This window comes from Cavia porcellus, unplaced genomic scaffold (assembly GCF_034190915.1).
Source record: "Cavia porcellus strain 051 isolate PalLab524CR breed Dunkin Hartley unplaced genomic scaffold, mCavPor4.1 scaffold_11, whole genome shotgun sequence".
In the NCBI taxonomy this organism is placed as follows: Eukaryota; Metazoa; Chordata; class Mammalia; order Rodentia; family Caviidae; genus Cavia; species Cavia porcellus.
Window position 1 is genome coordinate 29,533,585 of NW_026947494.1, and position 22,061 is coordinate 29,555,645.

Below are 22,061 nucleotides of genomic sequence, written 5' to 3' on the forward strand. Positions count from 1 at the left end.
TATATCTCGGGACATAGAAACTAATAATCTCTTACTAATTCCAGTATAATACTTTAGTAGTAAAGTGATGATAGGTTTTATAGGTTACCTCTTCAATCATTTATTTTTAAAATATTTCTTCTCAGTTTATGCTTTTATTTTCATTTCACTTATATTCTTCAGTTTATATTTTCCTTAAAATAATTATTGCCTACATATTTAAAAGAAGAGCCAATAATGATGTATAACTGTGTGTCAATTCAATGTTTGTGTTACCCAATACCTTTTGTACACTTTGTAAATGTGTTTGGGATAAACTTTCATTTTTATTGAGTTTCCCTGGGGCCTTTCTACAGATACCTCTATGTTGAATTTGCCCTACAGAAAATCTTCAGAGACAGACTTTTCTCTTCCCATGATTATGCAAATCATAAAGGCAGGACTGGGAAAGTATAATAATTTTCTTTGTGTTTGGAATAACTGTATTATTCTTCAGTGACATAACACAGAATGTAATATTCATATTTATCAGATATAATCTGTGGATTTCACAATTGTGTTTTAATATAATTTTCATGTAAATCACATTGACAATTGCTTCTTATCATCACACAATTTTGACACCTGGTATATTAGTTGACTGTGTGGTTCTGAAAATTTTTAAAAATTGTATATTGCCCATTACTGTGACAAACTGAATAACAGAACCAATGTGTATGCAATACTCAGCAACGCTTAAGCCGAAGACGACAAAATGAAATAATGGCCAAAATCCAAGCAGCAATCATACAAATTCCTAAACCTGCATCAAATCGCACTTTGAAAGCTCTTGAGGACCAAAAAAGGATGAAAAAGCAAAAAGAGGCAGCGGTAAGTGGTAATCTTTTACTGTTGTGTTTTAGTTATTTTAGTTGAAGGGTAGTATTTTCCTAAAATAAATAGGATTATCTTTCAAAACTTCTTAGTTTTCAAATTGTATGTACTTATATGCAAAATGCCTTTAGTCTATGCATAGCCAATCCACCTTATACTGTTATTTGTTCAGAAACAGAGAATTTAGCTTTAGACTAGACATGAAAAGTCTTCAGTAAATGATAGTACAGCTCTGGACTCCCATGACTAGGAAGATTCTGTAGCTGCTAAGAAAGTAGATTAGAATAACTGCTATTGTAATAGTTCACTGTTATGGGTCATGCAAAGGCCAATAAGACACACACACATGCATGCCATTCCTTTTCACCTTGCAGTACTACGTTACTGCTATCAGGTTATTTAAATTTACAATAACTATAATAGTGATACTTTGTTAGAACATACCAACCTCCACCTCTTTATTACAGGGTAAAACCTATCATATTTTCTAGGATAACAACACTACATTTTGATACTAATTCTTGATTATTGATATTCTCTTGTGTGATGTAAGAAGAATAATAGCTACCATGATTGGTTGTCTACTGTATGTCAGACTGAAGACTGGAAATTTATTTTGTAAATAACTTTCTAAGTAAAGTGTGTTATCTCCCCCTTTTTGTAAATAAGGAAGCTAAGACCCTAAAAACTAACATGTTTCATTCAGTTCACCAGTGCTGGTAAAGCAGACAGATTGTTCCAAGATTCCCAGACCCATTGTATTTTACATTGATCAACATCTTTAAAAACACTAACAAATGTCTGATGTTCAAGGTTCATAAAATATTACCCACAGTGGCTTTTTTGATCTTTATTTAGACTATTTTTCTAAATTGAAAAGGACCATTAATAATAAATTGTAATTCATAAAAAAGAGATGAAGTCAATTTTCAGACTTTCAGTTAGTTAATAGTGTAGATAAGGTCACATGAAAATGTTTAAACGATGATGAATTTTCTTTAAAGGATGTCGCTGATGAAATCATGAAATTTGAAGCATTAATAAAAAAGGATCTCCAGGCAAAAGAAAGGTGGGATGTTAACTCTTTCCTCACAAAACTGGATTCTAGTGTATGTGTAACCTTTAAATATTTAGAAATAATTTATTTAGTATACCTATTCCAAAGGTCTTTCACTTTGGCAAATCTTCATTAAGAATGTATATATGGAAGATAAAAAGAGTTAAAATTAAAATTGTTAACAACTTTCATGAAGCCTAGAAGGAAGATAAATATGCACTGTGATATTGATTTATTTTTCCATACTATGCTTATTCTTCCAACTGAATGATTCATTTGGCAACTATTGCTTTGGGGTTTCTGAAGATAACTAATGGAGATCCAGAGTCCACCTGCAGTGGATGAAGGAATAGAGAACAGACAAGTGTTTGTAACTTTCTGGTCAGGGGTGATCTTGAGACATTTAATTACTGACACGGTAAAGACACTAGTCATTCAAAACGGATGCTGGTAGGACTTGTCATGTTCAGTGGCTGCTAAATTCTGGGAACTGAGGTATCTCTGGTAAGAAGGTAGAGAGAATACAATATGCCAGCAAGTAAAAAGTACCTCAATGTTTTGCACTGGCCTTTCTGCTGGGAACCATCTGTTCATCACCACAGAACAGATGAATCAGTCTATGGCAAATTTTAAAGAAAACAAAGGCTGTGGTTAATCATAGTCCTTTTAATTTCCTTTATGAATCACTACCTTTTAAATTCCTTGTTTAGCTTTAAATCCAAAATGATGTTTTGAGCTCATTCAGAAACTTCAGACTAACTTGATGTCAGACAGCGCTAAAATCTTGCAACTTGAACCTAAAGTGCAATTACTGTAGTTGCCTCTTTCACAGGCTGCCTCTGAACAATTCTTCAGGGGCAAGACTATTACTCTGAAGTCTATATTTCTTCTTCTGAGGAAGAATGAGCTATCTTATGAAATACAGAATCTTAATACTAGCAATGCAAGGGCTTCCCTAGCTACCTTCCCCTCAGGGTTTCTCAGGTTTTTTTGTTTTTAATTTTTCAGGCACATCATAAATAATTACTTGTTTTATTTGTTTATTTAGCTAAAGCTGTTGGATGCTGTAATTTTGATGGGGTTATTTGTATCTTTTCTAGCTGCTACTTTTTAAAAATTTTGATTATTTCTGTGAGTACATGTTAGCAGTGTACAACAGCTACATTCATTGTGGGGAATTGGTATGTGAACTAACACACTTCAGTTCTTTTCCCTCCTTCCTCACCCCATTGTTGCAGAATTATCTTTTCACCATTAGATCCATTTGTATATTTTATAATTGTTTATCAAATTAATTATCGTAAAAACAGATAAACAGCCAGACTAATAAGCCATAAAAACATGTAAAACATCTAAGACAATTACACTAAATCAAGGTACACATTTAAATACCTTGGCCATGCTGGATTATACAAACTTTTCTCTTTGCTCTCTTTTTCCCTCTATTGCCTGTCTTTTATCTTATATGCATATTTCTATATTAGGTTTGTCATATAAGTGAAACCATGTAATGTTTAAACGTGTATCCGATTTGCTTCACTGAACATTATGGTCTGAAAGTGCACCTTTTTTCCTGCAAATGACACAAGTTTATCGTTCTCCAGAGCAGAGCGACACTCCATTTTGGGGGAATACCATTTTTTTTTTTAATCTGATGATGGGTATATAGGCTGCTTCCAAGATTTAGCTATTGGAAATTGTGCTGCTATAAACATGAGAGTGCATGTATCACTATAATAAGACATCTTTTTTATTACCTAAGTTAATGGGTACATTTTAGGTATACATAATGATCATACTCATCATAGGGAGCTTGTACATGTACATGATCTGTGTTCATTTTTTTCCCTACTTCTCCTCTAACTCCCTTCAATCTCTCTTCTCCTTTTTATAAAAGCTTTGTTTCCATTTTTCCTTCTTTTCGAATCATTTTCTTTTCCCTTCCTTTCCCTTCCCCTCTTCCTATTTCCCTTTCTGTTTGAACACTTTCTTCCTATTTTCCAATATCTGTTATACATTTTGGTCCGTATTTACACTTTTGGTTTCTTATATCAGAGAAACAATGTACATACGTCTGATTTATTTCACTTAAGAGTATGTCTTTACCTCTCATAGGAAGATACTTAGAAGGGACATAGTGAGTTGGAATTTCTTTTTTAAGTTTATTCTAAATCAAATATATGTTACTCAGAACATTAAGAGCAGTGATTTTTTATGACACAAAAAAGTCATTATTTCTTGGCAAGTAACCATCTTGATACATCTTATGTTACTGTGCCATTGTATTTTACCTTTTAGAGAGGCATGCAGAAAAGAATTGGTGATATAAATGTGATATACATATTTTTTTATTTTTAATGATACCTTTTAAAATTTTTTATTTTGTTAGTACATGTGTGTAATAAATGTTTACACTCCTCATGGAATGTTAGTACATGTACATAACATACTTTAATAACCTTTTGAATCCCCTTTCCTTTCTCTCTATCCAACTATCTCTCAATACCTTGCTTTGTTGTTGTTTTCTTACTAACTCTCTTTGTCTCACTAAATTTAGTGTTTAATTTTTTTTTTTTGAAAGAGGATCAGGCTTTTTCTGGTCTTTGATCTTTGGCTATGAGTTGGATGGAGGCCAGGTCAGACCTATACTTGTGCGTATTCGTGATCAGCAAGTTAACTTTCAACTGCAGAGTTTCCAAAAAGGGCTGAACCACTCCTCTAAGGAGTCAGAAATTCGTCCGGGACTTGGTAGAGTCACTTGCATTTTTGCTGGTGAGAAGAGACTGGTAGTGGTTGCAACCTTCCACAGGAGTATTCTCTAGTATCTGGTCCGCTGTCGCGGAGGTGTGCCTTCCCTAACAAGTGAGTTATCAGTAGTGAGCCTTCTGTTAACTCAAAATAGGGCAAGAAAGAAGTACAAAGCCAGTAGGAAGAAGAAGGGGAGAACTTCAGAATCTTTATGTAAGGATCTTAAGAGGTGAAACTCAAAAAAGTAATGGGCTTAGAAAGAGCTATGCTAAGGACCTCACAAAGACAGAGCTCAAAAATGAGGAGAAGCAAACAGAATCTATTAATAGCTATGGATGTCACACTAGAGAGCTAGCATTAACTTCAGTGGTTACGTTAATCAGTTACAGGGCACTCAAGGGAGCCCTATGCAGACGTCTTCCATAGTCACAAATACTGTCTTATAATACTTTTTAAATATAAAATAAAAAACTATTGGGGTGCTGTGTAAATATTTCATTTTTTCTCTGGTGTGAGTGTAAATAAGGAACAAAATTTATAATAGACATTAGGAAAGAGGAAGAAAATATTCAAATGAGAATGGGAACTAGGGAGAGGGTAGAGGGGAAGGAAGGAAAGGAAAAAGAACGAGAAAAGAAGGAAAATGGTAACAAAGCTTTAGTAAATACGAAGGGGAAGAGGGATTAAAGGGGGGATGGGAAGTGGAAAAAAGAGAATCATGATATATCCTGTACAGATACAAATTCCCTATGATTAATGTGATCATTATATATCTAAAATATACCAATAAGCTTAATTCTCAATGCAACTAAATAAACAAGCAAATAAAATAAAAACTATTGTCCTTAGTGCATCCAAGACTGCTTTAGATACAGCAGATTATACAACTACAGATTTGTTGAGCACTTACTCAGATGATGACTACATTAAAAAAATCCAGAAGCGCCTAGAAGAAGATGCTTTTGCACGAGAGCAAAGAGAAAAAAGACGTCGGAGGTTGTTAATGGACCAGTTAATCGCCCATGAAGCACAGGAGGTAAGACATTGAGATGAGAGTTAAATAGTGCTGACCACTTCTCAAAATGTGCTCTCTGTACACATAAATGGGTTTCACACATGCACTGTTTGCGATTCTGAGTAAAGGTCACTGGTACATGCTTATATCAGAACAGTAAATATAGTTAGGGAAAAAAAATCTGTGAACATTTACCAGAGAATTTCAAGTCTTGTGATGGTTGCATAGCACTATGGAAGTTAATGCCACTGAATTATACTTAAAATTATTGAAATAATAAAGTTTGTCATGTACGTTTTACCATGATAAAGAAATAGTGACAAAAAATCTAAAATTGATGTGAACCATTTATATCCATTGTTACTTCTAAATAGCAAAGGAGGGTTTTTAATGAAAACAGGTAAGAGTTGTTCATCCTCTCAATTTGCTCATTAGTCTGCTCCAGCGGCTCACAAAATGTGCTGTTTATACCGGTGGACTCAGCATCACCTGATCCCATCGAGTGTGAATCACACATCCTGGAGCTGGGCTCCCGAGCTAATTCTGATGTGTCTACCCTGGAGAATCACTGAGCAGCCCTTACATTCAACACAAGATGCTGACCCTCCTCTGTGCTCTGGGTGCTTATGGAAGCCCCAGTAATACAAGAGAGCACAGGAATAACAAGAAACTGGCTCTCAGAGAGCTCACCCTTTTAAGAAGCTCTGTAAATAAGGAAGGGTAAAAGCAAATGCATCCATATTCTAGGATTGCTATAACTTTTTCTTGTTCCTATAAGAAAATATAAAGGGTGGTCAGAGTATAACTGGACTTAAATATTACATATCTTCTCTTATATGAAAAGTCCAAAGTGTAAATAAGTTTCAAAAAAGATAGTCATTAGGAAACAGGGAGATAGATCTTTTACAACGGGAAGGGAATCCAGAAACTGATGGGTGGGGAGGGAGGATAGGGAAGAGGAATAAGAAGAATTAAGATATGTTACACGTCTACCCATAAGATGAATGTAAATATTATGTATGCAAACATGTATTAATAAAAATAAAAAAATATGGTGAATGTTTAAATTTTAAAAAGTTACAATAAGGGACACATTGCCATTAATTCTCCTCAAAATACCTGCTCTTGCTTTGAACACACTTATAACATCATTCTTGCCACTTTCTGAAGCAGGTCTGGAAGTGCTGTTTCATGGATATCTTTATAAAATGTGATTAAGAAATATAACAGTAAATGCCTCTTCTGGCTACCTCTTTCTTTCAACAGAAAGTCAGCCTTGCAGAAACAGTATAGTATATCCTCACCTGCCTATTTACGGGATCTGAACTCTAAATGACAATGAACAGTAAACAGTCTGAGGTAATTCAGACATCAGGCAGCAGTGACAGAGGACTTCCAGAGCTGCTTCAGAAAATTGCGAGAACCATGGAATAAGTGTGTTTGAAGTAAGAGCAAGCGTTTTAAGGGGGATTAATGATAATGTGTATTTATGTCACTTTTTAAGTCAAATTTTGACCTTGTTTTTCAATCACATCTTCTATTCTATTGAAATTTTGGGAAACAGTCTGTTAGGTGAATTACTCATACAGTGAACAAAAAAAAAATTAAAATCTTTTCCACTCCACTTTTAGGTACAGCATCCTAATACACTTGCTGGTTTTTCATGTTGAGGCTTCATAAATATCACGTTGACTCAACCATTCCACAATAATTTTCCTCTATCCTGCTTGATCCCTAATATGTTGCTGTCCAGAGATAATGAAAGCATAGCTGCCCAATCCAGTATGCTCTTTCTAAGAGTTGAAAGAGTGGATCTTATCTTGCCAGCTAAGTCTTCTTGTTATACAAGCACCGCAGAGTCTTCTAGAAGGGTTCACTTGGAATAATGAGGCAGGTTATATTTTCAGACTACGTGGTTGGGACTGTGCTGCTTGTATCCAAAATCACTCCGCAAATGTAGTAGCCTGGGCCGAGCTGCACTGGGCTGTTTGTGGTCTCAGTGGGCAGTTTGTGGATGAGAGACTGGCTGACTCCTAATCACTCCATCAGTCCTGCTGGAGAGAGCTAATACCTCTTCCTACTAGGTATCTCATTTTCCAGTGGACCACCTTATGTACATGGTGGCAGTGGCACAGAGAATTTAGAAAGTCAGGCTCCCAGTGTTTTATTTTTAATGTTTGTATGCTTTAATGTTTTGTACACTTAGTTTCTTTGGCTGATATCTAATTGGTTGGTTCGATTTAATGGTCTCTCAGTAACATATTTAAGGAGTGTAGAAATAGGTTCTCTTTTTTGATAGGGATAATAATAGGGTAACATTGCAAGATTAAGAATGTAAAGAAAGGAAGAACTTGTGACCACTTTTATATTCTACCTTACCACCACTATCGAATATTAAAAAGGAGTCAATTATTAACATGAAGCTTTTGGGAACTTTACAAATAGATGAAACATGCATTTAAAAGTTGCTCATCACTTTTAAATCTCGTATCTCTTACTAACAGAAAAATTTCATAGTCATCTCATTGGAACTTTATAGTTTTAATAATTTCCAGGTGTAGATTTCAGCATTTACCACAGAATTTTGTTTTTATTTCTGTCTTGGTTTGATTAAATATTCAGTATTTCTCCTGTAATCTTACAGTGCTACTGATCATTTGAAGCAGTGTCATTAATGATGCCATCTTTTCTATCTAGGTCATTGGATTGTTGATTTTTAAACTCCAGTGTTTAGGTATTTTTCTAAGTCCCCATTGAGTACTTTAATTACCTCTTCTTTCCACATGATGTCTCTGTTTAGACAGAACTGATGGAGCCTCAAAAATCATCTTCTCTTTAGATCTCTCATTGTGTCGTGCCGTAAAATAGACCTGCAAAACAGATAGATGCCCAAACCCTCACAGCCATTTAGTGATACAGCTGAGGGTACAAAACCCAGGTGCTCTGATTCCCACTTACTGTTTCTTCCAATATTTATTTTCTGGTTTCTTTACTATTTTCCTAAAACAGCTACTGGTTTCTACTTCAGACTTTTTAAGATAAGCAGTTGGTCACTTAGCTTCATCTTCAACCTTAAAGTCTTCCAGTTTTTACCTATTCTTTACACAGGTATTGTGATGTCCCCACCAGATTTGCTAACTTTACCTGACAGTGTCTACATTTGCTTTACAGCTAGTTAAGGTGTGCATACAACCCATTTCCAAACTTGTGAAGACTTACAAACTGAGAATTGTACTCTTTGTTTATAAAAGGTGGAGGAAAAGTCACCTAACTTATTTTTAAATCAGTTTAAAAGAAATAATATATTTATTTAAATTAATTGTGAGTTTCAAGACCTGATGTTTCTAGATACCAAAAATATTTAATCTCTGTTGGGAATTTTTTTTCAACCTTTATTTTCCTCCTTTGGTTCAATTGAAATGAAATGACAGAACTTGATTTAGATGAATGCTAGGCCTTTTATACACTGTGTGGAGACTTCATAGCCCCGTGGAAAACCATAACTTTGAGCCCTGACTTATGTCCCAATGGTGTCTGCAGGAGGCTTACCGGGAGGAGCAGCTGATACACAGGCTCATGCGGCAGTCCCAGCAGGAGCGCAGGATTGCGGTGCAGCTCATGCACGTTCGGCATGAAAAGGAAGTTTTATGGCAAAACAGAATTTTCAGAGAAAAACAATATGAGGAAAGACGACTTAAAGATTTCCAGGATGCCCTTGATCGAGAAGCGGTAAACAATATTGCTCTTCAACTAAGTTTACTTGAGACTTTTTCTACCCAGTCGTAGTTTGTTTTGTGTTTTGTTGTCATTTCCCTAAAAGAACTCATTTTTATATGATCTGCCTATTATCCACCCATCTTTTTTTCTCTGTAGTCTCCATTGACAGGGAAGCTGCTGTCGCTATATACTGTACTGTCTTCCCTTAGTTCGGAAGCTACGAGTAACCAACTGTTTGATGCTCACCACCAATCCTTACAGTGTCTTTGGTCACTTTGACTATTTGAACCCTGTTTCCACTTGATTCCTCAGACAAAGCTCATAGGAATGATATCTGAATTATTGTATTAGATAATAGCATGTAACTTCTATAGTTGATTGTTAGTTTTGCTATCTATAAAATGCTTGGTTTAGCATTTCTCTGTTTGAGTACTTTAAATACATAGCCCCACTTTTATCAGGAATAAAGTATTTCTGTCAAAAAGCCTGGTGATAATCAAATTTCCACTTCCTTGAATCATTAGATTCTTTTTTTTTTCAAAATGACACATTACTAGTGTAGGTATTGATATTGATTATTCAAATGAATATTCTCAGGTTCTGAAGGCTTGAAAAGTGATTCTTTTCAACAAGAAATCATTAGTTTTCAATACAAAATTCTTTACCTTTTGATAACACATGATTTTCTAGGTCTGCAGTTTACTCCTCCTTCCTCATGCCTAGAATGAATCATTTTTGTAGAGTTTTCTGGTGCATTACAGTTTAAGATCATTCATAGAATCCAGATCTGGCTTCTAGATGTGTGCTTTATCCTGAAATATTTATTTGTGGATTCTGTGAGTCAGTTACAGAGGTGATATTTAGGGTTTGTTTAGCCTATTATAGTCTTCTATAGCCTATTTCCCCAGACCATATCATCCATAGCAACGGGTATACAGTCATTGCAATAGGATGACAAGGATTTAGGTCTCTGCTGCCTGAGGTGTGGAGACATAGGTTAAACTGCTTCCTGACATTTCTACTCAGTTTATCATGTACAAAAACAGTTTTGTGATCCTTTCCACTAACCTGGTCTCTTTCAAGGTTCTGTATCTCAACAAATAGCTTGACTCTTTATTCAGTTAGCCAAGTCCAAACCTCATTATCTACTTGAAACCAGATTTACTCACACTCTTCCCAATCGAAAAATATCTCTAAGTCATATTCATTTTGTGCATTAAATGGTTGTTCAGTTTATCTGTTTATCCTCATGACTGTACCAGCATCCCTGATTTTTACTCTTACTGCTGCTACAAGGTTTTCTTTCATTTATTTTTGATAAGTATGTAGTGGCAAAAATTAACCTGGGGTATACAGAAACATAACATTGCTTATATTCTTTAAATCAGCCTCAGTTGCCCTCCAGCAACCCACGTCTGCCTGAAGAGGTGCACCATGCCCACATGAAGAAGAATGAAGCACTGCATTCATCTTCATTCATTCTAAGCCTTATCTGGTGTAAGCCCTGAGTTGCCAGTTACTGCAATCCACACGTGCCCTTCCATGGCTCAGGCATCTTGGGGAGGCTGTCCCAGCCTTTACCAATACGTATTATCTTCCTGGGGCTTTGCTTCTCCCAGGCGTTGACTGGGAATAGAGCATCCTCTTCATGTTTTACCTAAAAACCTAAAAACTTCTGTCCATTATTTTTGAGAATCCTAGATTATATTACATTTGAATTTGGTGTTTTACTGGTCATAAAGAGTTTTAACAGTTTCTGCTTTTTGTCCCACAGAAATTCCCTAAAGCAGGGGTTTTTATAGACTTGCTTGAAATGAAGAAATGGGGATACATATAAAAATTGCCTGCCTTACTCTTATTTCCTCCTGTCCAGTTTCCATTGTGCAACCAGAGAATTCTCTTTGATTCTCAAATTTGATCATCGCCTTCATACAAGATTTCTACCCTTTGCTCCCCTGTGCTCCCTAGCGCACCCCTGCTCATAACTTGCTCCCCTTTGTCAGCTCTGGTCCAGCCACATCTGTCTTTACTCTCAGATCCCTAAAAAGTCACTCACCTTTACCCTTCTTGCCATGTAACTTAGTCTACTAAATAAACATCTTTCCAATCTCCGTGTACACGTCATTTGTCTAGATCAGGGCTTTGGTTACCTACTCCATAGCCACAGTCTTGCTCTAAGTGACACTTGTGATAGTGTACTATTGTACATTTATCCATGGGTCTTTTTGACTGTTTACATATCCCACTGGTGTAAAAGCCCGTGATGTAGCATCACTTTTACTGATTACTGTTTCCCCAGAGCTGAACCTATTGCCCATTACATGTTAATGAGAGGAAGAAAGAAAAAGAGGATACGGAAAAATAAGTGAAGGAGAAAGGTGGCAGGAACTTGTGATTTGACCTTGGGAGTTTTGTAAATGTTTTCATTGTTTTTAGATTTAATCTGCTAATCTCGTCCTTTGAGGCAATGGGATATTCTATTTTGAAACACTTCCTGATTTCAAATCTTGGTATCACCTGCTATTAATAAGAGTTATAATAATATTTGCTTTAAGTCAGGAATTTTATCATGGTCATTATATACATGCATAATTCTTCCAACAACTACAAATGGACTGTATCCTTATCTACATCTTATGTGTTGGGAAAGTGAAGCTTAGAAGGCTCAAAATCATGCAGCTCATCAGTGGTGTATCAGGAACAAAGCCTGCCTTATCAGACTTTAGAGTCCAAGTTCATAACAACTAAGATTTACTACCTCCTACAGACTTCCTTTTTCCTTTCCCTCTTTCTCTTTTTAGGGCTGCAGCCTACTTTGCTATAATAAGACAGGAAATTGTGGTGGGGTTAGTACAGAGTAAATTATTTAGGTAGAAAAGAATAAGAATGAAGACTAGTTAGCTGGATAGAAAAAAATGAATGAAGGGAGGAAAGAAAACAGAAAGGGAGAAAGGAAGGAAGGAAGGGATGGACAAAGAAAAAAGGGAGAAAACTCTGGTAGAAAGAAGAGTGAAAGAGACACAGGTCATAACAGAAACCAAGATTGGGAACTGTTCTCACATCCTCAATATAATTTACGTGTTTCATAGTTACTGTGGTAAACCAATCTCGTGACCCATTTGTGTGTGTGTGTGTGTGTGTGTGTGTGTGTGTGACATTTTGTACATTTTCCTCTAAGATTTCCAATCTCTTGGATTCCTTTTTCCTTTGAACATGTCATAGCATGTCAAAACCTTTGCGCTTCAATTGAATTTCTTCTCCCTGGAAGCATCGGGCTTACGAAACAATGCAAGAATGACAAATTTGGTGTTAAGTCCCGAGTCTACCAGTTGTACTAAATTGTTCTCAGAGGCCATCCAACTCACTTGTTTCCCAACAAGAATGAAATAAACATGCAAAATAAAACAGCAGGACAAAACAAATAGTGGACCTTACATAGCAATCCACTATAACACACCTAGTCATTTATGAGTAGTACTATAATTTTTAAAAAAACTTGATCTGATTAGATAGTATGGTTGTTTTTGTGGATATACCAAAAAATGAAAAATATTACAATTATTATTTTTTTGGTGTTTTGGTACCTAGGCATCAAATTCAGGACTTCACACTTGCCAGGCAGGCACTGTGCTGCTGAGCTATCTCCTCAGCCCAAAATTAGAACTAGGTCACTTGTGGAGGTGCTAGGGATTGGACACAGGGCCTTGTGTATACAAGCATGTGTTCTACTACCACTGAGCTACAGCCCATCTTGCCAAGAATTATTAACACCACACTATTAGGAAATGGAGACTTAAGGAGGCTAACAGGCTTGTCCAGGTTCTCCCAGCTTGAATTTAAATTTTGAACACAAACTGGGACCAGATTTTGACTACAGCTCCCTCCTAAAGCTTGAGTGTTTCCATTTTCCTCTAGCACGATTAAGTTACAGGAGACAAGTTTTGTTCCTGACACAGGTTAACTCATCATCAGATTTTCCAAGAATCTGTCATACTGTTTCAAAAGCAACATTTGGTCATTTGAATCCCATCAATTGAGTATTTTGTTGCTCACAGCTTGGCCAACTCAAGTTTGACATTTGTACTTTGTGTAAGAAAAGGGTTCCCGAAACAAAGTAATAGTACAAACCAAGGACAAGGTGATGACAAACTCTTTGAATATTTCATCACTTTCTTCAGAATAGATATTTCCACCAATGAGTTTGTCTTATCAGCTTATTAAGTCTGTAATAGTAGAAGATTTTCAAACTGTTTTCTAGATATAAATCAATATCAGAACTTCCCCACTAAGCAACAAAGGATGGCAGCCACAGCAGATGTACCCATGTTTAGGATTCTGAGACAGTGCGGGGAGGGCAGCTATGCTGGAGGTCTGGCACGGACTCGCCTATTTCTCTGTTATTCCTGACCACTGGTAACCTAGGCATTCAGGACTTCTTTGTGAAAAGCCTTATGATCCAATTTATTGTTAGCCCTATTGGCTTTCCCTGGTCATATCACCTTTGTTCATTATTCTCTTTTCTTGATAAGTTAAGGTGAAACATTTCCAATATTGTCTCTCCCTTCATGTCATAGTTAGTACTAAGTGCTCACTTATGGTTAATTTTGGTGGGCTTGGTCTGTTTGTTTAGTTTTTATTTAAACAGAAAATGAAACAAAACAGAATAAAGCAAATCAGAACAGAACAATGCAAGTAATACAAAACTTCAAAACAAGACAACAATAAATCAACAATGGCTACCATAATGTCTTTCATTTTCTTCAAAATAGCCATCTATACCATCACGCACAATAAAATCAAACGAAACAAAACAGAACAAAATTAATCAAAACCAAAATATGAAAGCATTACAGAACTTCAAAACAATAGGAAATCAACAATGACTACCATAATGTCTCATTTTTTTCAAAAGAGCTGTCCACACCTTCACATATAATAAAATCAAACAATACAAAATAGACTAAAACCACTCAAAACAAAAGAATGAAAGCATGACAGGACTTCAAGGCAAGGTAATAGAAAGTCAACAATGGTTACCATAACAAATTGTTATCTTCGAAATAGCTACCCATCCCATCAGACACGGTAAAATCTAACAAAACAAGACAGAATAAAACCAAACCTAACAAAATTATGAAAAGGATATAATAATTTGAAACAATAGAAAATTAACAGTGATTACCACTTTCCCTTTTTAGGCATTTCCTCCCCTAACACTTTCAAAATATCTATTGTGCTTTTTTGATCCCACTGACTCCTTCAGTTTTCTATGCTAAGGAGATAACTTGGTGTTCACTAGTATGAGTCTAAACCATTTCACCCATGAGCGTGATCTCCAGTTGTGTCCATTTACCTACAAGAACCTTGAAATTATCTTACTTTATAGTTGGACAGCTTTCCATTATATGAAAATACAATATCTTTCTTATTAATTCTGAGGTTGATGGGAAAATTACTCTTGTTTTTTCTGGTCTGTTGTCATGTGGAACAATTGTTTTCTCTCTGATTTTTCAGCCTATGAATTTCCTTTCTAGTTAAATGTTTCTTGTATACAGTATATTGATGAATCTTGTTTCTTGATCCACTCTCTCTGTTTTTCCTCCTATTGTGAATTAAGGTCATTTACATTAATGGTTACAACTAGCATGCATTGGTTCATCTCTACCATGCTATCCTCCTACTGTTGGCCCACCACTTTTTTCCTTTATTCAGTTGCCTGTCCTGTTTGGCGATCCTCCTCTGCTGCTGTTCCTGGAACTGTGGTCATCTTTCTCTCTCTAGAATATCCTTCAGCACTCTCTGTAGAGGTGGTTTGGTGCTCATGAATTCCTTCAGTTTTTTTTTCCATGGAAGTATCTTATTTTTCCATTTCAAAAGATAGTTTTGCAGGGTACATCAGTCTGTGTTGGAAGTTACTTTCTTTTAGGATTTGAAACACTTTACTTCAAATTCTTCTTGACTTAATGGTTTCTGTTGTCAAGTGTGCTGTGATTCTGATTTTCCTTTACAAGTGATCTGTTTCTTTACTCTAACAGCTTTTAATATTCTATTTTTGTGCTGAATTTCTGGGATCTTGATTATTATATGTCTGAGTATAGATTTACTTTGATTGTGGCCAGTTGGAAGTCTATGTGCCTTGCTTATCTGTATGCCAGATCAGTTTCACATGTTTGGGATGTTTTCTGCTACTACTTCTATAAATAGTCTTTTTACTTCATTTGTGTTGACCACTGCTTCTTTGCTAATATCTATCATTACTAATTATTTTTCTTTGTGTCATTTTGCAGCCATTGTATTATTATTTCCTGGTTCCTTGTTATTGTTAAGAGATCTTTCCTTTCATGATCACTAGCTTCAAATCTGTTTATAAGGTCTGAAAGTCATTTTCAGTCTCTTTCAAGAAGTTTTGCCAGTTTTCAAACAATTTTTTTAATTTCTGAGATATCTCTTTAAGTGTTTCATGCAATATACTTCCTTCCTATGTTGTCCATTCTAGGTTTCCATCATTTTTATATTCTCTTCTTTTTATCTTTAGATATGCTCAGCAATTCTTTTATTATGCTTGCAATTTCTTCTTTTACTTGAGACATTATTTCTGATCTGACTACGTTTTACAGTCTCATGAAGCTGTTTCTTCACTTCAGTTGCTATCCTTTTCAAAGATATCAGGTGTATGACTTTTTCTTTCATGACTATATCTCCCAGACTTGTTCATGTGGACTAGAGGTCTGAGATTGCCTTTTGCTCCTTCATCTTGACATTTTCCTAGGTTCCTCACAAGCAGCCAGTTGGGGGGTCCCAACCACTTCCCACATTAGCTGCCCCTCTACAGTGTAGGCCAATGGGCCAGGCACCTGCATTCTGTGAACCCTGGTTCCCAGGGGGAGGTAGCAGTGCATGGGACAGGCTTTTCCAGACCCGCACAGCTACAATTAGGCTTCTCTGATGGCCAGGGGTGCAAGGTGGCAGGGCTACTTTTTATCTCAGCCTACATGTCTACACCAGGACTCCCCCAGTGGCTGCAGGGACACAGGGATATGTTAATCTGATTCTCCTGGTGGGTACTGGCTACCCAAAGGAACCAATGGTGGTCTGTAGGCACATGGGGTAGACCTGGCTGCTTTTTCCTGTCTCTTCTGGCTACCTGCATAAAGCAGGTCTTCCAGGGGTGGTGGCAGGTGTACAGGGGCATATCTGGCTGCGTCTCCCTGCCATGCTGGCTGCCTACAGGAAGCAAGCTTTCTGATGATGGAGACAGGTACACAGGGCCTGTGTTTAATTTTTTCCTGATGTAAAAGATGTCTTCAATCTACTTAAAAGGATTGTATATTGGCTATTAAAATGCTGTGATTATTTTCAGTTGAATTATTTTACCATGATAGTAACTTAAAAATATAATTTTTCCTTGTTAGGCTTTGGCAAAACAAGCCAAGATTGATTTTGAAGAACAAATCCTCAGAGAGAAAAAAGTTTATGAACAGATTGCTGTGGAAAGAGCTCAGGCTCGTTATAGAAAGCATTATAAAATGTGTGAAGAAATTTTGGATCAAATACTTGATTTGTCCTTTAAAGTGGCAGACTATAGAATTCTGACAAATAAGTAAGTACTATTTTCTATAACTAATTCGTAGAGACATCAGAGATAACAAAAATGGTGAGATTATAAAGTAGATACTAGGTTGATGACTAAAGGTAAAAATGTCTCAGAAAACTAAGAAATAGAATTCAGAAATTTTGATTATTGAGTCGTTTCATTCATTAGTTTTATTTGACATCTATATATGTCTTTCATAATTTAAAAAGTGTCCAAATTATCTGCACTTTACAAGAACTACTGTGATAATTTACTAGAAACATTTACTAAAACAATAGAATTATAAAGATTATTTCACTTTATGAAATTGCTTACTTCCATCACGTCTTGTTTTCAGAAGGTATCGACAGTTTTAAAGAAAAATTGAAAATCTAAAAGTGAAGAACACCACCACATAATGAAGGAAACTCTAAATTAAAGTAGGAATAAGAAATAAACTGAACTGCAATTATTTGGCAGCAGTAATTTGCCAGTTATTGCAACTGAACTTCCCAGTAATCAAAGGAAAATCTGAAACATGATTTTTACTTCCATTTTAGTTATGTATACAATACAAAATTCTTGGCAATCAGTTTAGAAAAGTAGTTTTTTGTGTGTGATCTCACTAAAGGTAATGGACATGGTATAGTGGAGCTAGGCAGCACATCTTCTGCAAGGAAAAAAATCATGTTTTCAAAGAAAACATTTGTAATATCTATACTCACAGACCAACTGTTTCTTGTGGTGTCTTAAGTGACACAAACCGTAATGGCTAAAATATGCTAAATGGAGAGCTAAATGTAAAATATAAATATAAAATAAGAATTCAAAGAGGGAAAATTATAAGATAAATCCGATTTTTCTAAGGAAATAAAGGTCCATAGTTTAAGTCATAAAAATATCATTTTTCTCTGACACAACAGCATAGACAGACTTTCTATTCCTTCCATTAAGTACAGCTTAACTTCTAAACATATGTGAAACTCACATAAGAAGACTGAAAACTGGAGAGAGGTCAGACTGATTAGTGAATCTAGTTCTGAGGCATGACACAGTACTATGCTTCCTGGGTTTGACTGATTTTTCATGGTCCTAGCTATTTTTAAGAACCTTTTTTTGTGGTCAATAACTGCAATCCTGTCTTCGAGGGATGATATTCTATCTTTGCCTTCATTCAGTCTGTTGCATATACTTTTGTTAGAATTTTTAATCTCCTTAAAACAGATTTTTAAATCTGTTTTATAGCTTCCGTTTTTTTCCTATGTTGGGTATTCGTAGTTTCCATTGTTTTTCTAAGCTCCTCAATTTCTTTTTTTTAAAATCTGTGTCTACTCTAGATTCATTGGGCATGTCTTTAATTTTTTTTATCATTTCTTTTTTTCCCTGATTATTATCTTTTCTATAGCAAACTCCATTTGTTTTTTTCAGTTTTGCTTCTAATAATTTTAGAAAGTTCCAGTGTGTGGCTTTTGATTTCTTCTGTCTTGTGCTTTGGAGTTTTCCTGGGGGGGCTGGAGGTTTGGGCTTGTGTTTTGGGTTTACATGGATAATGAGTAGGGATCTACAGATAGATACATCAATATTTTCTATATTACTGCCTTGTTCTTCCCATTCATATGTGCATAAGAGGATAGCTTATAAATTTTTCTGATCTCTTTTATACAGTACTTTTGAAAGTAAGAATAGAAAATTCTTTTTTTTAATTTTTTGTGTTCTTAATGCCTTATTTTCAGTACTAGCACCTGAGACATTGTTTTACCCTTTTCAGTAATTCTTGCCCTTCCTCCTACGTAGATTCCACTGCATAGAATTAAGTGATGTTCTTTAGAAAAATAGCTCAAGGCCTTGGATTAAATTGAATGCTAAGTAGCTACTGCAATACATCTCCTGATAATATCAAGTGTTTACTATTGTCAGAAAAATTATGTATAAAATTCCTTACATTCCTACAGATCAGCCTATGATATTTCTATGCTTCCTTCTTGGAGAGTTTTCTTCCTGTAGATATTCAGTTACTATGTTACATAAACTGTATGGTTTTTCCATGACCTCAGAAACTGCACACCAGGCCAGAAATTAGGGATACGTTGCCTGTAGATTTTCACCCACCAATTTGATTATTGTTCACTTAGACACATGTATATTTTCAGTTTTCAGGTACTATCATATTAGTTTTATTGCCAAATATATAATTAAATGAATTTTTCAAAGCATCAGAGAATTCTGGCAAATGGCTTGTGCATTTGTGAGAAAAGAAAATGCCATTGTATTAGTGATTATCTTTTATAAGACATTGGACCATCGTGTTACTCTGGCAGCTACCCATATGAAGGGTTAAAATTAAATATAAAATTAAGATCTTCCTTGTTTTTAACACAGCACCATAGGCTTATTCTAACAATAGATGTTAGAGTGCTCAGCAGATATCTTGATAGGCTCAGAAACTCCGTGTGAGCCTGGCCAGCTCCCAAGAATAGTTTTTCTTACCCACCTGGAAACCACAGATGTTGGTTCTCTGAGGCATATGTCCAGTTCTTGGGGGCTAAAAACTCTCTTCCTTTGCTCAGACACACAGTTGGGCCATTGTCATTTTCATTTCTACTGCTATTTAAGGGACCTCACTGAGAAGGAGACTTTAAGAGTCTCATTCATGGGGAGGATGCTCCATCTGGACCCTTCCCAGTGATAACCCTTTAAACCCTATAATGAAACTCCCCCACATTGAAATTTCAGGTGTTGTGGCTCTTCTGGTCTGATGATGTAACTTTCTTTGTATACTTGCTTTGTAAACCAAGTACATGTTAATTAAAAATTTATTAAATTATGTGTTATTGTTTAAAAAAATAAGATAGTCTTGAAACATTTAAAAAACTTTCATATTGAAGTGATATATATATATATATACCCTTGTTTAGAGCAGCACAATTTATAATAGCTGAATCTTGCAAGTGTCCTAAATGTCTATCAACATATTAAAGCATATATGAGATTGATACACAATGGAGTGATACTTTGATAATAAAGAAGGAAAAATGGGTCCTTAGTGGAAAAATCCATAAGGTTAAGTGAAATAAACCAGACATACAAGCTTAATATCATATGATTTCTCTTATGTGAGAAATTCAAAGTGTAAACAAATCAAAGAGAAGATGAAAAACAGACAATACAAAATAGGTAGATAGTTCTTTGACAAATAGTAACAGGACCAGGGATATTGGGGAAGGGGAAGGGAATATAAAAAAGAATTAAGACATGTCATATACATATACCAACTACTCGCTATGGATGTATTTATTATGTACTATAAGCACACACTAATAAAGAAAAAATAAAACAAACTACTGAAAATGAAGGTTTATATAAGATCCAGTGTCTTAAAGTCTATTTAAAAATTAATCAGTATGAAAGAACCAGAAAGAGCTCAAACTGAATATAAAATGGCAATATATGAATATTGTTATTGGTTGAATATATTTTGGGTTTTTTTATTGTTATTGTTTGTTGGTTTGTTGAGACAGGTTCCCACCATGTAGTTCAGTGTTCAATCTGGCTTTGAATTCATTATGTAACCCAGGCTGGCCTCAAACCCACAGCAATCCTCCAATTTCAGTCTTCCAAGTTCAGGGATTATAGGCATGAGCCACAGCATGACATTAGGTAGCATATGACATTGTTGGAAATAGGATGATTGCAAATATGATTAGTAAAGATGAGGTTCCACTAGCTAATTTAGTATCACTTGTGTTCTTAAAGGAAAGGCACAGGGAGGGCACCATATTACAATGAAAGGAAATATTTATGCAGTGTTTAGTCAAGTACTACCAAAGATTTCTGATAAACCACCAAAATCTAGGAGGGATTTCTTTAATTTGCCGAAGGCACATGGCCTTACCAATATCCTTAGTTTGAGCTGCTAGTTTTCATCAGTTTCTGTGCTTTTATGCCACCCAGTTTGTGGTACATTGTTATAGAACCCCTCAGGAAACTGACACATCACAACACTTAGAATTACCTGATACACATTTTAAAATGGCCACGGCAAAATGTCTCAATAAGCAATTAAGAGCATCCTTGAAACATGAAAAAAATACGTTTGCCATAAATTTAGTCATATCAGAGAAATAAAGTATAAATAAGAATCAAAAGATTATTTGAGACAATAACCTAAAGAGCTCATTGGTTAGGCTCAATGGCAGAATGAGGGGAACAGAGGACAGGATGACTAGACTAAAAAATAAAGCAATCGAAATTGTGTAATCTGAACAGAGAAAAAGGAGACAAAAATATTAACAGAACTCCAGACATTGGCCATCTATGTTGCTGTAGTCAGCTTTCCATCACTATAACAAGTATGTGAGAGAAATTAACTCATGAAAAGTTTATTGTAGTTCACAGCTTCAATAGTTTCAATTCATAGGCACTTGAGACTGTCGCTTTGGGACCAGAGCATGGCAGAACATCATGATGGGAGCATGTGACGTCAGAGATGCCTCCACCTCACAGTGACCAGAAAGTGAAAGAGAAGGCATAAGGGCATGCCCCCGGGGTCTGTCCTCATCTTCTAAGCCTCTGCATCAGTACTGCCACAGACTGGTGGTGACCAAGCGTTTACCACTTGCCCCTTGTGGGAATATTCAAGATAAAATATAGCACATGTCATTGCAGTCCTGCAAATAGAAGAAAAGGAAGTTGAGGCTGAAAGACTGCTTAAAGAAATAATGCCTTTAACTTTCCCAAAGGTGTGGTATGTCATGTAAATGTATAAACTTCACATTCAAAAATCTGAGCAAACGTTTCAATATAAACACAAGTAAATACATGTAAAGACAAATCACAATTAAATATCTGAAAACTAAAGAAGAAAACATTTCAAATGTACCCAGAGAAACACAACAGCTTACTTATAGGGACAAAATAATTCAAACCACAGAAGATTTCTTACAAGAAACCATGGAGACCACAAGTATCATATTTTTCAAGTGCTGTAAAATAAAAGGACTCTTATCCGTGAAGGTGAATGAAGGTGAAATATCTGATATTGTCAGATGATGGTAACTAAGAAAATTTATTATTTGATACCTATTCTTATATAAGTAGCT

At 35.6% G+C, this 22,061-nt stretch overlaps 1 protein-coding gene across 4 annotated transcripts in view; it reads left to right on the plus strand.

Annotated features, from left to right (window-relative positions):
• The window catches only part of Spef2 (sperm flagellar 2), a 164,677-nt gene that overhangs the window by 24,727 nt on the left and 117,889 nt on the right, over window positions 1-22,061 (plus strand). For all 4 annotated transcript variants that reach the window (XR_010050435.1, XM_063258063.1, XM_013152903.3 and 1 more), the window contains exons 4-8: window positions 709-849; window positions 1,857-1,921; window positions 5,507-5,693; window positions 9,213-9,401; window positions 16,802-16,989. Coding sequence is in view for 3 of the 4 variants with exons in the window: in XM_063258063.1 (XP_063114133.1) it covers window positions 709-849; window positions 1,857-1,921; window positions 5,507-5,693; window positions 9,213-9,401; window positions 16,802-16,989 (770 nt within the window). In the remaining variant the exon portion in view is untranslated. The remainder of the gene's footprint in view (window positions 1-708; window positions 850-1,856; window positions 1,922-5,506; window positions 5,694-9,212; window positions 9,402-16,801; window positions 16,990-22,061) is intronic.